This window comes from Naegleria gruberi (assembly GCF_000004985.1).
Source record: "Naegleria gruberi genomic scaffold NAEGRscaffold_8, whole genome shotgun sequence".
NCBI classification, from domain to species: Eukaryota; Heterolobosea; class Eutetramitea; order Acrasida; family Naegleriidae; genus Naegleria; species Naegleria gruberi.
In genome coordinates this window covers 858,410-875,860 of record NW_003163319.1, presented here as the reverse complement: position 1 = coordinate 875,860, position 17,451 = coordinate 858,410, and the positions used below count along the sequence as shown (strand labels likewise).

At 34.2% G+C, this 17,451-nt stretch overlaps 8 protein-coding genes across 8 annotated transcripts in view; 2 read left to right on the top strand and 6 right to left on the bottom strand.

The window, feature by feature from the left end:
* Positions 1-53: 53 nt before the first annotated feature.
* On the bottom strand, positions 54-2,364 carry NAEGRDRAFT_64053 (uncharacterized protein; the record flags this gene model as incomplete). Its single annotated transcript, XM_002680766.1, has 3 exons — positions 54-155; positions 1,571-1,922; positions 1,997-2,364. The coding sequence occupies 3 exons, from the start codon at positions 2,362-2,364 to the stop codon at positions 54-56; spliced, it is 822 nt and encodes a 273-aa protein (XP_002680812.1).
* A 238-nt stretch (positions 2,365-2,602) lies between these two features.
* On the top strand, positions 2,603-7,630 carry NAEGRDRAFT_64052 (uncharacterized protein; the record flags this gene model as incomplete). Its single annotated transcript, XM_002680929.1, has 1 exon — positions 2,603-7,630. The coding sequence occupies one exon, from the start codon at positions 2,603-2,605 to the stop codon at positions 7,628-7,630; it is 5,028 nt and encodes a 1,675-aa protein (XP_002680975.1).
* Positions 7,631-7,687: 57 nt separating this feature from the next.
* Positions 7,688-8,970, bottom strand: NAEGRDRAFT_57184 (TPR domain-containing protein). Its single transcript, XM_002680765.1, has one exon. It carries the CDS (start codon positions 8,956-8,958, stop codon positions 7,723-7,725), a length of 1,236 nt encoding a protein of 411 aa, XP_002680811.1. The 5' UTR covers positions 8,959-8,970; the 3' UTR covers positions 7,688-7,722.
* Positions 8,971-9,216: 246 nt separating this feature from the next.
* On the bottom strand, positions 9,217-10,665 carry NAEGRDRAFT_57183 (uncharacterized protein; the record flags this gene model as incomplete). The annotated part of the gene is made up of 1 exon (XM_002680764.1): positions 9,217-10,665. One exon carries the CDS (start codon positions 10,663-10,665, stop codon positions 9,235-9,237), a length of 1,431 nt encoding a protein of 476 aa, XP_002680810.1. The 3' UTR covers positions 9,217-9,234.
* Positions 10,666-11,509: 844 nt separating this feature from the next.
* On the top strand, positions 11,510-12,778 carry NAEGRDRAFT_64049 (uncharacterized protein; the record flags this gene model as incomplete). The annotated part of the gene is made up of 1 exon (XM_002680928.1): positions 11,510-12,778. One exon carries the CDS (start codon positions 11,510-11,512, stop codon positions 12,776-12,778), a length of 1,269 nt encoding a protein of 422 aa, XP_002680974.1.
* Positions 12,779-12,831: 53 nt separating this feature from the next.
* Positions 12,832-13,983, bottom strand: NAEGRDRAFT_64048 (uncharacterized protein; the record flags this gene model as incomplete). The annotated part of the gene is made up of 1 exon (XM_002680763.1): positions 12,832-13,983. The coding sequence occupies one exon, from the start codon at positions 13,981-13,983 to the stop codon at positions 12,832-12,834; it is 1,152 nt and encodes a 383-aa protein (XP_002680809.1).
* Positions 13,984-14,268: 285 nt separating this feature from the next.
* NAEGRDRAFT_78645 (uncharacterized protein) lies at positions 14,269-16,677 on the bottom strand. Its single transcript, XM_002680762.1, has 2 exons — positions 16,210-16,677; positions 14,269-16,108 (listed from the first exon to the last, which is right to left on the bottom strand). The coding sequence occupies exons 1-2, from the start codon at positions 16,543-16,545 to the stop codon at positions 14,300-14,302; spliced, it is 2,145 nt and encodes a 714-aa protein (XP_002680808.1). The 5' UTR covers positions 16,546-16,677; the 3' UTR covers positions 14,269-14,299.
* A 515-nt stretch (positions 16,678-17,192) lies between these two features.
* Positions 17,193-17,451, bottom strand: part of NAEGRDRAFT_64046 (Peroxin 5 (Pex5), putative) — a gene marked incomplete at both ends in the record, with an annotated part of 1,573 nt that continues 1,314 nt past the window's right edge. The window contains one exon of the mRNA XM_002680761.1: positions 17,193-17,386. Within this exon, the coding sequence (XP_002680807.1) occupies positions 17,193-17,386 (194 nt within the window). The remainder of the gene's footprint in view (positions 17,387-17,451) is intronic.

The window sequence follows — 17,451 nt, the reverse complement described above, 5'->3', positions numbered from 1 at the left end:
CTTCATTTGTAAATGGAATAGATTAAAAAATATTACAATAAATTTTATACACTTTACAAAACCAATCTGTCAACACCTTGTTGTTGAGAGAATGCGTCAGATTTACCAAAGGCTTGTCTCAAATTATTACTGTTTGTGATACCTTCTCTATTAAGCTTCAGTTTCAATTCTAACAGCTTTCTCAAATTGCTAAATTGTTCAATTTGTCTCATGTTTGGATCGTGGGTTTCCTTAATGTACTTTTGTTTTTCTCTCAATTCTTTACTCAATTGTTCGAGTTTATCAATCTTACCCTTCAAGTATGAGGTATAGGATTGATATTCCAAACTGAATCGCTTGCCAGAATTCTTTGAATCCAAATATTCCTTTTCATCTTCCAGTCTTGACTTGATTGCATTGTTCAAGCAGCTTTGACTTTGAAGTAAATAGTAAAGACTTTGTTGTCTATCAATTTCATCCTGTAATTCCTTAATATCTGTTTTTAACTTGCTGACTTCACTTTCTTGTCCCAACTTGATGTTATCATACACTGCCTTCTTATCATTGAATTCATTTTCTACAACTTGGTGTTCTTCACGCAAAATCTTGAGTTGCTTGACTGGTTGTTTGAGACGTTCTTTTTGAGCATTTATCTTTTCGTTAAGTTCCTGTACAATCTTGGAAATTTCTTCAAGAGTTTCTCCCTTCTCCTTATCAATCTCGTTCTTTGTTTGTGAAGTGTCAATAATTTCTTTTTGAATTTGTCTAAAACCTTGAATACCCTTTTCTTGTTCCAGTTTTCGTAAGAAACCTTCCACCTTTTCATCCTTTGATTTCAAAATATCCTCAGTTCTTCTCAAAACAAGATTTTCCTTCTTCAATTCACTGAGTTCTGCCTTCATCTTTTTAGCAACGTTTGCTTTTGACATTACTTCATGTTTCAAAGCTTCAAATTCTTCTGGTGTAGGTATCTTTTGGCCTTCGTATTGTTTCAAGTCTTCTTCAACTTTTTTGATTTTTTGTTGAACTTTGCTCAATTCCTTTTGATTGGTTTGAAGCCTTTTTTCCATATCTTGCTTCTTTTTCTGTACAACTTTAACCATTGATGTGAGTCTGTTATCGTCCTTATTTTGTTGATTTTCTGTTTTTTGAGATAATTCGTCTTGAAGAGTGGTAATTTCTTCCTTCAATCTTCTAATATCACTATCCACTGAAAGAAGGGCATCAGTCATTGAGCTCATATTTGATACCTTCTTTAAAATATCAATCTTGTATTGTTTTTCTTGAAGTTCCAATGGGAACTTGGTTTGGGTATCCTCTCTGTACTTGGAAACAGTTTCTTCTAATCCTTCAATTAGTCCATCCACATCACCATTTCCAATATCTTCCTCTGTTTCTTGTAATGCTTTTTGTACTACAGCTAATTTATCTTCACTTTCTCTCAACTTATGGAGCTGATCTTGTTGACTTTTTTCCAATGAAAATCTTTCATCTTGTTCCTTATTTAATTTACTTGTTAGCTCAATAAATGCTTCAGAATCATTCTATTATGAAAATAAATTATCTGGAAATTGATATTTAAAAAACCTACAGATAATTCTCTCATCTTTTTAGTCAATTCTTCACTTTTAACTTTTAATTGTTCCTTGTCACGTTCCATTTTAAGAATACGTTGTTTGATCTGTTCTGGATCTTGGGTAGAATCTCTTAGAGCAGTTGTCTGTTGGTGAGTTGTTTTAAAAGTTTGAATAAGTTGTTTGTATTGTTGAAAGACAGAGCTAACTTCTTGATCCATTAAAAATTCATCTGGTACCTTAATTTCCACCATATATTTGGCCAAATAAACTCTCTTTTGCATATCTTCAATTTTAGAACAGATACTGAAAAGAATTGGGTAGAGAGTCTTTCTATCTCCATTTACCATTCCTTGGGCAAGTTCATTTCTTTTATAAATTATTATTGGCAGCAACAATTCATAATTACGATTAATTAAGGATACTAATCAAAAGAAACTTACTGATTTTCTTGTCTCAAATTTTTCATGCCCAATATTACTACTAAAAATTGACTAATTCTTTGGAACGTTACTTCCGGAGATTCCTTAGAAATATCAGCTTTATATTCAGGAGATAAATATCCAACCAAAGAATTCAAAACTTCCAATAATCTACTTGGCTTTGAACTTGACAATTCATCAAAAGATACCAATGTAAGATTCATCTTTAAATGTTTGTTCAATGTTTGTACCATCACTTCGATTTCCTCACTTCCGTGTCCTTGTTCCCTAAAGGAAACACCTCGAGCGCCTCCTCTTGTAGTAGCCCTACTTCCAGGCATGGCACTTCTGGCTGTTGGTGGTGGTTGCTCTACGTTGTTGCTGAACATTTTTTTACGTGTTGTTTGATGTAGTTTTCCTCTGTTGTACTTGATTTTGGCGGGAAATTTGTTAAACTCATAGAGAACAATAATTTGAATTTCTCTTATTCCTAATTTTAAAATCACATTCATTTCATTCAAGATAAAATCAAAACTTTACCACCATACCAACAATACAATAATAAAATCAAATATATAATAAACAACTTTTAAATGCAATAATTTTAAATCAGCAACACATAAAAAAATGTTACCATCATCATCCCTCACCAATGGTGGTAGTCATCACTCAAATTTTTCGGATGATAATAATGGAGGTGGAAAGGATGATTCTACTGGTTTTCCAAATTATATCAAGTCATCAGAACAAAAGAGGTTGAGAGTTACATCACTTGATGTTGTGGATGAATATTCTACGAATTGGAATACACCCGGTGATGAAATGGTAACCACAACGTATAAGAGAAGTATTATTTCTCCCTTCCTCATATACTTGATAAAAAGTAGTGGTTTGATTCTTGATTTTCCGGATCAAGTACTTTTTGGACCAATACCAAAATCCTCTCTTCTTCTAGGACCTAATAGCGTAACAAAACCAACAGCCAATACTTGTCTCTTGGAATTTTTAAGACAAGAACAAGTGGACTTTAAAAGCTTTTTACCACCATTTCTTTCCCTCTTCTTCAAGTCAATCAAGGAACAACCTGGACATTTTTCATCAATTGCAACATTTACCAAAATGAATGAAAAAGTGGATTCTTACGAGTATGATGAAATGCAGGATGTTTTTGTTAATGGATTTAGAAATTCACCTTACGAGTTTAATCCTAATAACACTGTGCAGCCAAATGAAGTTGATACTGTATTTGATTTTTTACATGATTGTATAACTCATGAATGTATAGGAACTGTGAGCTGTTCTGCTTACTTTGTCATTACAGAATTGGTGAAAATAATGTCAGAAATGCCAAAGACTGTGAAATCTGACTATGACATTGAAATTTGCAAGAGGTATCTCTCATTCATCAACAACATGTTCAAGAGTATTTGCACTTATAGTATTAAATTTGCAACTCAATCAGCCTCTAGAAAAAGTGATGAACACTTGATTTTGGAAACTCTTGTTGTAGTTTTTCGAGTCATGATCATGTTCCTCAGCACTAATCATAGAAGTTGTAATGGAAGAGATGAAGAATTGAAGCATATTGTAAATGACCTTGTTTATAGAGTTGCCAGTATGATGCCATTCTACAAGCTCATGAATTTAGTGCACTCCCTAACAACCAAACATGTTGCCACTCAATTTCCACTTTCCATTATTCAAGATTTAAAGGTCAAGACCCAAAAGCTCAGAAAGATGCTTAGCATGTGTTGTGAAAATGCCAGATCAATCGTATTTTTGCAACATCTTCCTGTGTGTGACTATTCACATGCAATGCAATATAATGGAAGCTCTTCTAAGAATGATATCAATTTCAAGTTTGGACTCTTTACACCAAAGAGAGGTTCTACTGAATGGATTAGAAAAGTTCAAAGATTATCCAGTGCCCTCTCGCAACATATTTGTTGTGATGCATTCGAAGTAATTCCTGCTCTGGATAAGAAATTTCAATACAATACCGAAAAGAAAAATCAAGAAGAATTGGAAAAGTGTAAAACAAATTTTACCAAAGAAATGCTTCATGAAGCTGTTGTGCTCAGAGTTCTTCAATTACTCGATGAAAAGGACATGTATCCAGCTGCAGAGAATATCTTTACTGATGTATCTAAGGGAATAATTGGAAAATGGATTTTATTGGCAAATCAAATGTACGCTTTCATTACTCGTAAAGTAATGCTAAATATGAGAATAGTATTATTTGGAGAAGATGAATTATCAGATTCAACCACTCTCCATCATAAGGGTAATTTTATTAACATTTCAAAAGATCCAACTGTTGAAGCAAGTTATCAGTTGTTAAGCATTAGAAAATGCGTAGAATTATATGGAGATCATATGAAAGATCATTTCATTATTTGGCTCCTCCTCCAAGTACATCCTGTATTGGAAGCTAAACGTTTCTTTGATGATCCATTGTGCGAAAGAGAATTCATCAAGCTCGTACAAGAATTGAAAGATAAGAATTATACTAAGTGGCGCCCAAGTGAGGAAGAATTGATCAATACTCACTATTCTTACATTCTCCTAAGACGTCTTAACAAGGATGATCAGGCCCACATTAAGGAATTTGAAGAGTGGAGAAATACCTACGGTAAAAATCTTTACAATCTCGATGAAATTGGGTTGAAGAGATTATTCTTACTTTCCTCATACTTTACCAAACCAAGTTCAGACTTTTTAATTGATTTTTTGAAAAAGCCAGATCTGGTCGAATCTATCAAAACTATTCCTAATGATTCAGGCAAGATCGAATTGTTCTATCCATTTGAAGGAAAAATTGTTCCTCTCAGTGTAAATATGATTCTTGTATTGTCTGTTCATGCCAGACACAGACTCTTTGATAGCTTGTGTGATAGCCTGAAAAATCTTACGCCCCCACAACCAAAAACTGATGGTGGCAACTCTCAACCAACAACAACAGATAATTTTACAGAAGCTTACATTCCTCCTGCTATTGTAGAAACCCTCTCCAGAACTCTGTACTGTTTGCCATTTGCTGTCAATAATTTCAAAGATCTTCTCGAAGGAAAGACTCGTAGTAATCATTGTAATTATGTATTTTTGGAAATTATCAACTTTAGATTGATGAGATATTTGAGATACTTTGGTGGAGACATTTTCTTCCACTTGTACATTGAAATTTATCTAGCCATTGGTAATACTACCTTGGAAAATAACCATCACCGTCTCTATTTATTACTTGAAAACTTTTGTATCAAGGCCATGTTGTACTTGATTACAGATTCTAAACGTGTTGTACACTTTTTCGATAAGAATGCCTCTAAATTACCTCCAGAGAAAATTTCTGAAACCTTCAAAAGAACCTTAATAAGTGCTTGTATGAAGGTTTTCAAATTGTCTCCAATCAAATTAACTAATCTTGACAAATCTAAGAAGGTATTGCAACGTTTGGTGAGTGTTTGTGGAAAAACAGTCGAAGAGTTTGGAAAACTAACATCCAAGACAAGACTCTACCCAGACTTTATTAAAACATCATTTGAGAATATCAAGATTACTGAAACAGAAGCTCCATCAACAGTAGCACAACAGAAAAACGATCCTAAAAAACCAGAAGATCCAAAAGAGATTCTCAAAAAGGTAGAGAACCTTTGTGATAGCTTTTGGGATAAACGAGATAAGGTTAGCACCATGAAAAACCTTGAGAATATTCCACACTCTAATTATTTATTATGCGCTATTTGGAGCAGAGTATTTGAGAAAGAATTTAGTAAGGAAAAAGTTGCTTTCTGGAAGAAATGGATACCAATGTTACTTCCTCCAAGATTGTTGGTGGATAGTGTTTACAAGATGATTAACCATGTACTTGATGAATTTTTATCTGAAGAGAATGAATCAGGAGATCAAGATGAATCCATATTCGTCAAAGTTAAGCAAGTCTCAAGTACTTTGACTAAATTGATTTGGGAATTTGAATTTTTACCTTTGGAAACTGTTTGTCTTGCACTCATTGATAGAGCTAAAAATGAAGATCCTAATCTATCAAACAAGCCAACAGAGGATTCAACTGAAAAGAAGGCTATCGAACACAAGTATGCCCATAATATTCTTCTCCTCATTATTACTGATAATCAATTTTCCAAGAGAGTTGACTTATTCTTGGATCTTAATCGCAATCCTAACTTGTTTGATGTAAATGATAATTTCACTGCTCACCACAAGTATCACTCCCAATATCCAGAAGGATTTGGTGCAATGAAAACAGATGATTTTTTGAATGCTAATCCATCCTATTACAATAATATTTGCTTGAGAATGATTCCAATACTTGATTTAATTTGTAGACGTTTATGCGAATTGAATTTGTTTGACTTTTTACGTCAAATATTGGATAAGTATGGTGGATTATTTGCCTACCACGATTATCCAATGACATTTGTGAAGGAATTACTACTTTACTATGTTGATTTGCCAATTGAAATTAAGGAAATGCTCTTTACCATTATTTGCAAGAATGAAAAGTATCTGTTATCTGATATGGATGCAAGCTTTTCTGCAGTTGCCAAATCACACTTTGGAATTTCTGTGGACGATTCAAACTTTATCAAAAAGACAGGAAAGACCTATATAGACCAAACATTTGATCTTCATTACTTTTTAACTTTGATTACCAATATTTCTGAAGTATTGCCAACAATTCAGGAACCCAGAGCCAATCATACCTACATTAATCCAAAACATATTTTCTATGAATTTTCCAATACATTCGAATTGCGTTTGAATGCTGGAATTATTGAAGTAATGTGTTTGCCATTAACTCTCCAAGAAATTATTTCCAAACTCGTGGATTGTCTCATCCAGAACACATCAGTCTGTCCACCACACCAACTCTTCAAATGCTCCTATACCACTGGCTTGTTCTTGGCCTCTCTTCCAAATTACTCAACTCCTACCTCCCCATCAGTTTCAGATTGTCTCTTTGCCATTCTCATGCATTTCTTGCATGCTAATCCTCATCCACTTCTTGTAAATGACTTAGAAAATACTCACGAAATGGGAAAAGTTGTGAAAACTCCATCTGAATGCCTCTTGTGTATCTTGCAGACATTCCTGTACTCTTCAGGTCACGAATCATTTATTAGTTTGAGAAAATTCCTTGCCAAAGCCAGAAAATCACAAACCTCTAAATTGGAGACAAGGGAACAATTCTACATGGTCTGTAGATTACTTGCCCCATTCATTCCAAAATTGCACAGTGACAAGTGGACAAATTCTGACTCTGGTCCTGCTCAAGACAAGGAAATGAAGATTCTTTTGGAATCCTCTTTCCAAGAATTAGTACTTTTATTTTTGACTATTGAATGGGATGTTTGTCCTGAAATTATTCTTGCCAAGAAGAGAAAGTATTCTACTGTTGCAACTTCGTTATTCAAACAAAATGATGGTGACATATCTGAAGATGAAATGTTAGAACAAATTCTCTACTTTTTCCAACATTTATTCCACATTCTCTATTCTACCTCTCCACCTTCACGACAACAATTTTTGACCTCATTCTATAAGGAACTAGACAAGTGCACCAATACAGCACTGAAAGTTAGACTAAGAATTATTTTCACACAAAAGGAAGTCGTTGTTGAGCCTGAAAAGCCTTAATAAAAGAGCTAAATTTTAAATGACATTTAGAAATCAAAAAGAAATAAATCTAATTTTCCTAATTTGTTGTTATTACAAAATTTATTATCAATTTATGCGTACATATTACTATCGTCATGCTTATCATTATCATCTCTTGGACCACCTCCAAACATTGATGAGAATGGATTATTTCCACCGAACATTTTAGTGGCATACTTTTGCATAAAAGCAGAAACTTCTGGATCACTCATATGTTGCACGAGAGTTTGTGGATCATCACGAGCAGCAGTGAAAATTCTAGTGAGCTTGTCACTTTGTTGAACTTCTGGATCTTCCAAAATTTGATTCATGACAACTTTTTGTTGTTCATCAAAGTTTGGCACACCTGATTGACCATCCATACCACCAAACATGTTTGCAAGACCGCCTGCACCACCCATATTTCTCATCATGTTACCCATCATTTCTTGCATACCTGGTTGTTGCATCATATTCATGGCCATTTGCATGAATTGTGGATTATTTAACATGTCACCCAATCCACCAAGACCACCGAGACCACCAAGGCCACCCAATGGATTAGCTCCACCCATTCCACCAAGCCCAGCAAATGGATTACTGGCAGCAGTAGCAGGTGCAGAGAGTTGTTCAATCTTGGCTCTATATTCAACTTCAGCTTCTGGATTCAATTCAATGAGCTTTTCATAGGTAGCAATAGCTTCCTTCTTCTTATTCAATTTAGCTTGAGCTTGAGCAAGTCTTTGATAGGCCTTGACATATTTATCATTCAATTTGATGGATTGTTCAGCACATTTCAATGCCTTTTCATATTGATTCAAACTAATGTAGGCAGCAGCCATATTACTTGGATAAATGTGATTTTCTGGATTGAACTTCATAGCTTCCTTGTAACATTCAACAGCTCCATCAAAGTCCTTGTTCTTTAATTTTTCATTTCCTTCTTCCTTTGCCTTTTCAGCCTTTTCAACATCGACGGATGGTGTTACTTGTTGTTGTTGGTGTGCCTTCATCTTTTCTTGGAATTTATGTTTAGCCTTTTCATAACGCATTTCATATGTATCGGTTGCTGTAGTATTCTTGAAATATCCCATAGAATCCAATTGCTTCATGAAAGCTTTGAACTTTTCATCACTAGAATTATCAACAATATTTAATTGTTGGCAACCTGATCTCCAAACTTGTTCCAAATTAATAGTATTAGCTCCTTCGGAAGGAATTTGATATGTATCACGGAGCATTTGGGCAGCAACTTGAGTGCCTTCAGTGGTTTCCTTTGATAAGAAATCAACAATTGATTTAATAAGTTCTCTGTTGGCGTAACTCATCGTTAGTTGTTGGATAATGAATTTTTTTTAAAATTATAAAATAAAATATTTTATTCCGATGTAAAAAAAGATGATCAATTAATGCAACAAAGGGAGTGTCGGAAGATAAACTACCGAAGTCAGGTGTTCATCTAAGAAGGTTTCAAGAGATGAGCAAAAAATATTTGTTGAAGGAGAAACATTTGTTGGTTGAAGCTTGATTAATAATGTGTTGAATAATTTTATAATAATGATAACATTGTAAAACAAATTAAATTTATTTAATAATTTAATAATTTACATAATTTCTGGTTCGTGATGGTTGGATCGTTTTGGTTGCTCTTTCCAGTTCCAATTGAGAAAACCTCGACTAAAATCTACTTCTAGTTTTTGTTTATCAACAAGTTGGGCTGGAGCACTTTTCGAAGATTTTCTAGTCTTTGAAATCTTGGTTGTATCAAAACTAGAACTGGTTTTTAACAGGAAGGAACCAAAGAGTTGATTCTTATCTACATTGGATGATTTGGAGGTGGTTTTGGAGCTTGTTGGAGATGTCTTTTTTACAATTAGTTGTTTGGTGGAGGAAGGATTTTCGAAGGAAGGAGGACTATTGTTGTTTGCAATTGTGTCAGTAGTAATGTTATTAGGAGTTCCAAGTGGAGATGAATTATTCGACCTTGAGGAGGCAACTGAGTCACCAGCAGAGCTAGTGATCTTAATATCATCCATGGAATTATCAAGTGAAATAATCAATGGAGCATTGCTAGACTCTCCCAACGATTTGAATACCATATCAAAATCCTCAGCGGAAGGAAAGAGGGAATAAATTTCCTCTTCTGTTGTCATGTTGGTGGTTTCCATTTGGAGAATGTTTTGGGATGTGCTGTTGTTCAGGGTTTGAGAATCAGATGTTTTGATACTGCTATCAGTATCCAACAGGTTGTGGCTATTGACCATTAAATCTATCAGTTCTTGATTCGTTAAAAAACTATGTTTGGAAAGATATTGGTAAAGATGTTGTTGCATGGAATTATTAGAGGAATATTGTTGATAGTCATTCTTCCATTTAAGACTGAGTGTCTTGATGAGTTGTTCAGCACTTTCACCCTTGTTAGAATTGCTCGTTGACCAACAGAGTGGCAAAGAGGAGGTTGTATCCGAAAGTACTTCATCTATTATTTGATACAATACAGAAAGCACAGATTCTTTAAGAGAACATCTATCTTGACTCGATGACATTTCAGTAATTTGTTTCATTTCCCTCTCCAACACTTGGCTTCTAGATTTCAGATCATTGAAATCTGAAATAACTTGTGGATCGTGTGATGATTGAGTATTAATCATGCCAGCATAACTTCCCAACTTATCAATCATTACCGAATCCTTCTGCTGTTGTAATCCAAGAGTGGATGAGGGAAGAGGACCTGCCATCATGACCATCTTTAGAATTTCATTCATTGTAGTAGGCCTTGTCTCCATTGTTGATTGTTTCAATTGATGCTTCAACAAGGATGTCAATGCACTTCCCTGATGATGATGAGGTTGTTCTCTTGTAAATGGTGACGGAGTATCAAAATTTCTATTAAACAATCCATGACCATCAAAACTTTCATTCAAACGATTATTTAAAAATGTTTTGATTCGTTCTTGTTCATCTTCGTTTCTTAGCTTGCTCTGATTGTCAACCTCAAATCCCAAAGGTTGTTGGCTATTGTTTGGTTTGTACATTTTTTAATGATCATTGATGTAATGGTTTGGATTGAAGAACGCTTGTTTGATTCAATACTTTGTATTCAAAAGTGAGGGAGAGTGAGGAGTTAGAGAGTTGGCAATGAAATATTTTATAATTGATGGTCTTTGATGGGACGTAATCATGGAGAGACTTTGGAGGGAGTGGAAAATCCTTGAAAGGGTTTGATTGAGGAAAGGTGTTTTGTATGGAGAGAGATGTTACCATAAAAGAATGTTATCAACGAAGCAGGAGACTTTGAGTTCTTTCATTCGAATCATTACAAAATTTGAAATATATTGGTGTCATTATAAATATGCAACTAAACTATTTATCAATTTTTATTAAGCTGTTGTAACATTATAGTTAAATGCTTATTTATCAACATTTTCTAAGAAATTCAGATTGAATAGATTATGATGCAAAGAAGTCATTATTAGAAAGAAAGTTATCTCATTGGACCATCAGATGGAAAATTAGTGATATTCCACTGTTTATTTTGATAGTGAAGAGTGTGTCATGTCTGACCTGTTTTGATATTAAAAAAAGGGAGTACTTAATCATTCCTTTGTTTCAATAGTCAAATGAGTCGTGAGTAACTTAATTTATTCAACAATTCATACTGGAATTATTCACAGCAACAACTTTGTTTAAATATTATTATATTCACTCTATGAAGGAACTGCTTTACAAAACACAATAAGTGTTGTTGGCATGAACTTGCTATTTGATTGCAATATTTATTTTTAAAAAAAAATTGATCGTGCAAAAAGCATCATCACGCGAACAAGAAGAACATTTCATCACAAAAATAGTTGTTACTGTTAGTAGTACCTCCGAAAAATGTTCAGTTGGTTGACAAATGCTTTTAATAAATTGGGAGGAAATGAGGGTCTATCTTTTACACGTAAGAAGGCCTTTGAAAGATCTGACTGTTCTATTGAATTGAGTACCAGCAAGAAAAAGTACAAGGTGAATAGACAGGCTGTTTTGCAGGATGCTCCCATTTTGATGGAAAGTTTTGGTAAAAGTAAAGATATAGTAGTTGAAATTGGAAAAGAAAAGGAGGAATATTTGAAATACATTCTTGACTATTATCAAAACAATTCATTTAACTGTCCAAGTGATGATATTCATGGTGTATTGATGATCATTGTAGAATATTCGGGATTTGAAACAATTAAAAAGAAGATTGCCAAGTTTTTAATCAAGCAAATGAAACCTTTCGATGCTATCAAGTACTTTTTTGTAATTTATAATAGAGCAATCTCTCAGAATGCAGATACCTATGATCGACAAATTGTAAATAGATCAGTCTTCTCAATCAAGAGATTCTTTAATGAAATTGATAGTAATGAAGAGTCTAGAAAATTATTGATTGACAAGTTGAGTCCGGAACAAATATTGTATATTTTCGATAATACAGAAGTCAATGGGGTAATAGTTTCCACCGTTGCAATGTTGAGATTTATCACTGATTGGACATTGCACGATTTAAGCAATAGATTGGAAGCTATGAGTAAAATGGTAGAAATTGAAAAGAAAATGAAATATGGTTTGGTGAAATGCAATTCATTAGATTGTTTCAAAGAGTATGGTATCAAGGAATTTGATAGTACCACTGAATTCCTTTTCAGAGATGATGAATTTACAGTCTCCAAAATCAATTCACAAAAAGTTAAAATTGATGGTAATACCAGTCAATATGCCTATATCAAGTGTTACAACAAGACTGAACTTTCAACTGGAAAATACAAGTGGCAAATCAAGGTTCAGAAATTCTCTTTCTGGTTGGGCGTAGGTGTAGCTTTGAAGGACAGAGTTGAGAATGAAATATTCGATGACTTTGTAAGTCCATACGATAGTCATGGTTGTTACATGATGTCAGCAAATTCTTACAAATGGGAACCAACCAAATATACTTCAAGTTCATTCCCATTTGCTGTGAATGATGAAATCATTATGGAACTAGATTGTGATAAGAGAGTGCTATCATTTACCAATGTAACCAAGGGAACATCTACAAGTATCACAAATATTGATTTACCTGTTTTCCCATCCATTGTTATGGGAGGTAGTGAAAGCTTGGATTTTGAATGGTTATCTGTTTAAATAAATCATTATTAACGAAACACCAATATGTTAAACTTATAATTCCAAAGTTTTTATTTGAATAATCGCACGATATGATTAAACGTATCTGCCACATATAAAATTCCAGTACGATAATCCAAATCCAATGATCTGGGCTGAAAGGAAAAATTGAGTCCTTGAATTTGTTGTGGGAATACAACCTTGATTAATTTGTTTCCGTCCTTATTGTAAACTTTGATTCGGCAACTTTCTTGATCCAAGCATATAATTTGCCCATTAAGCTTGTCGTGTATCAACCCAACAGCTCCTAGGAATCCATCATCCTCATTTTGTTCATCCTTAATATATTTGATGAATTTCCACACTTTGGAATTTGAATCTTCCTCCAAAATTGCTACTCTTTTCTTTGAGTTATCTGAAATGGCTAATCTACAAGCTTTTCCCTCCTCTTCAATCAAATCAATCCCATATGGTAAATCAATAACATTTTCTTTTCTATCATCACCATGGCGCTCTAAACAATACTGGACCACCTTCCCAGTTGTACAACTAATGATTGGTATACCAGCAGAAGCAACATACAATAAATTCTCATATTTTCCATACCTAACGACCATACAAAGTGGAAATTGAGGAGTTGTAAGGGTCCATAGTGGTGATATTTCCTTAATTGATGGTGGTATAGTTGTAACATTTGGTTTCTGCTTCTTTCTTCCAAAACTAATTATTGGAAAGTTTACAATAGAATATTCCACTAACTCTTTGAGGTTATACTTTTCAATTTTTGATTCAAAACTAACGTATAGAAATTCCTTGTTGGTAAACCGACAATATTCCAAACACAATGCATTCATATTCTCTTTTTGATCAACAAGCTTGTAAACAGCCTTCGATTCCTTTGTGTTCAAATCAAAAAACTTGATTGCAAAATTTTCCCTATCTGCAACAATCATCAAATTACTAATCAGTGAAATTTTTACATCGAATGGAAGATAAAAATCAGTTGGTCTCGATGAACAATTACCAGAGCCATAGATTGTCTTGGATGATTTGAAGGAATTTGAGAAGGGAACTTTCTCTTGTAGTAGATTATTGAAAGGATTCCATGGGAGTGTTGATTGGGAGAACTTAGTGCACAGTTTGGAAAATGTCCACTTGTGAATTTGATCTTCGGTAATGATGACTTGTGATTCACTCTTTGTTTCATCATGAAGGGAAGGCATTTTTTCAAAACCAATTAAATCCCTAAAATTGAAAAATATTTTTTTCCCACAATCACACTTTACAGCTCCACAAGCACATGGTTACTGGTTGATTAGGAATGAAGTTAAACTTGTTTAAACATGATGATGGTCCTTTTATAACAACACTAATTAGAATTCTGCTTCTCCAATGATATTGTGAGGATAAAACTTGGACCCTGATTACTATTTATTTCTTCTTAAATAGATGCCTGCCATAATGCATTTTGCTTTTTTCCTTAAGGAAAAAACACCAAATTAATTGTTACAGTGATGGCGGTTTTTATTCTTTGTACAATTAATCTTGAATATCCAACAAGTTTACAGTCTTGTTCTCCTTCCAATATTCTAGATTGGTTTGGATATGTTCCATAGTAAAGTTCATCTTTGGAAGCAGTCTACAATAGCTCTTCATCATTGGAGAAACGATATAGTTAATAAAGGCAGATTGGAGACCATTCAAGCTTGGCTTATTTCTATCCATGAATGGAGACATTGTAATTCCTAGCTCTCTTTCCTTGTCACCTTGTGCATAGAATTCTTCTTCAATTCGTTTACCCCATTTGAGATACAACTTTAATGGCCTAGCTGGATTGCTTACGTCAGCAATCTTGATGGCAATTTGCAATGCCAATCTTACATCTTCCTTAGACGAGAAATCAATTTCTGCACCTTCTGACTCGGACTCTATTCTTGTTTTGAATCTACCTAATATTGTGGCATGGAGAGCCATGTCTGTTGCCAAAATCATTTGAATCATTGTTTCTCTTACGTCCTTATATTGTTCTTCTGATAATGTTTGGAAAATATCAAAGTCCTTGTTTCGCATCAATTCAAATGCTTCGGCTACGTGGTGGTTTTCTAGTACAGATCTGTCGTTATAGAGTATGGAAAGATAGGAGTGGGAATTCATTTGGAAGTTGTTATTAAGACCTGGATGTTGGTAGTCGTGAACTATACAGGAAAGGAGAGAAGCAAGAATATCTTCATCAGTCATGAACTGAGACAGACCTCCCTTACTGATAATATAGTGCATACACTGAGTGACATCAGTAGCGTGCATATTATTGTGATATGGAACTGGGCGATATCCAGCCTCAACCTCTCGTAAAAAGCTAATCAACACCTTTTCATTAATGTTGAACTTATTCAACAAGTCATACTTGAGGAAAATAGCATAGGATGTAAAGAAAAGTGGATGTCCATTAGAAAGTTCATTAATCTTGAAAGCATCATAGTTCCACTTGTCTAACTTTTCAAATACACTATTGAGTTCTTCCTTACCAGGTTTTGCAGCAGAGGACATGTCAGTAACAGAACCAGCCTTTGCAGCAACTGGTGGCTTTGGATCTTCTTGTGGTTTTGATTTACCCCCAATATGAGCAGAGTCAACAAACTTGGCCTTGATAAATTGAATAACTTCTTGATCATATTCTTTCAAATTCTTTCCGTGTTCAATCTTGTGGATGGAGTCAAATCTGAGTGAATTGGTAACAACATTAAAGTTTTCATGTTCCTTTTCATTGATGGCCTTACTCTTGATTAGCTTCTTCTTGACCAAAATCAAGTACTTGGATACTTGATTGGCTGGATAGATCAAACTTTCAATTTCCTTCTTACGTTTCTCCAACTCGCTATTTTGTTTGCGGAGTAATTCTGCCTTAGAAGCAGAGTCATCTGAAGACTTAGAAACAGCACCTACACCCTTCTTCAGGTTGCTTAGCTTTTCTCTTCTATGAAGGAAGTGTTGATACTTTTCCTTCACAACTTTCAAATCACGTTCAAGTTGATCAATCTTTTCTGTTGGTGTTGATTCTGTCTTTAACAAGTAAAATCCATAAAGTGGATAAATGAAAGAGTGGAAGATTTGTGTCCAATAGTTTGCACTCTTATCATTTTCCTTCTTTTCTCCGACTCTGGTAAGTTTAAGAGCAATGTCTGCCTTGAGCTTGTTTGCTGTTAACTCGAGGAGGATTTTACATTGATCTGTTGCTCCATCAATATTTACCTTCAATCTACTAGAATTAGTAATTGAAGCTCTTAGAGTCTCAAAGAACATTTTCCATTCCATGTTGGCCAATTTTAATTCCTTACCCAAGGAGTTTTTCTATTAGGGAATAGTTTAATAAAGGAACAACATGTTTTGTTGTTGTTGGTGATTTCAACAATAGGACATAAAGTTAGAAACAGTATTATTAAGAAACGTACCATATCAGTCAAACTCTTTTGAGAAAGAACTTTTTCATAATATCTATCTCTCAAGTCTGTAACAGCAATAATAAGACTCTCAAGGTCGGGCGTTGGCGAACAACCAACCCACAATTTCCTGGAAGCAAGAATATTCTGATTATTTGCCTGATTACGCTGACTTATCTTTTCATAGTTTTTACCTCCTCCTTCCTTATCATACATTTCGCAAAATGTCTTTTGGAAGGTTCCTAGTTGTGTTACAATAGGGTTACTATTTCCTTTAGGTACTTGATATAAAGGATGGAGAGGTGGTTCTCTTTCTCCAACGTATCCTGTTGAACCTCCTGAGCCCATCTTGAACTTGTTGTATTGTGTTATTATTAAGAAAAAAATAAGATGTTGCAAAAAGGATTGTGTCTTTTTCCTCCGTATTGTTTTGGTGATAGTAGAAAAGATACTAAGAAGAGACTAAAAAAGCTTCTGTGGAGGCGTTTTTTTCTAGTTTTTAAAAAAATGAAGTGTAAGTTGCTAGCCAGTAAATTTTTGTGGCGCGAATAAATTTACGACTTGCATTGATTGCCCATTACACGAACATTCGGTTGGCGCGAACCGGTGATGGGAACGACAGATTCAACTTCTTGTTCTGTTGTTCTGTCCTTATGTAACTGAAAGGATAACGACTGCCATAATTATTCTCTCATGAGTCTAGACGAACACATCTATTAAGAAATATTATCAATTATCAATTAAGATGATTCAAAAGATATGATGAATATTCTCATCTTGAAGAGAATCCCATGCTCAATAACAGTCTATCAATTTGCCATTCAATAACTTACGATAATAATAAATATTTATTATTGTTGATTTTCATTGAATGGATTCTTTTGTGGTAAATACGACAAATCATCGGTGTAGTACAGTATTATTGTGTTGCATCTCAAATATATTGACTAAGGCTGAATGACAATATGTTCAATCCATCACATACTGTCTATATATTAAAATTGGAAATCAGACTTGAAAAGATCTACATTTCTGTACTCACACTTTTCAACCAGGTCCTTTCTCTTCAGACAGCTAAAATCAAAACTCAAATAAAGCCATACACTATTATTTCTTGGACATAACTTGAGACTTCTCAAGTAGAACTTGGCTGCGTTCTCGTAATCAGCTCTATTACTGTGAGCAACACCTAAATTTACCCAAGCTCTCACATAGTCAGGTTTCAAATTTAAAGCTCTTCTGTAGCATCAATGC

Bases quoted from the DNA above. Each gene is read 5' to 3' on its own strand.
- NAEGRDRAFT_57184 (XM_002680765.1), bottom strand. From the start codon at position 8,958: ATGAGTTACGCCAACAGAGAACTTATTAAATCAATTGTTGATTTCTTA.
- NAEGRDRAFT_78645 (XM_002680762.1), bottom strand. From the start codon at position 16,545: ATGGGCTCAGGAGGTTCAACAGGATACGTTGGAGAAAGAGAACCACCT. The intron at 16,109-16,209 runs GTACGTTTCTTA...ATTCCCTAATAG, and splicing joins AAAAGAGTTTGACTGATATG to AAAAACTCCTTGGGTAAGGA.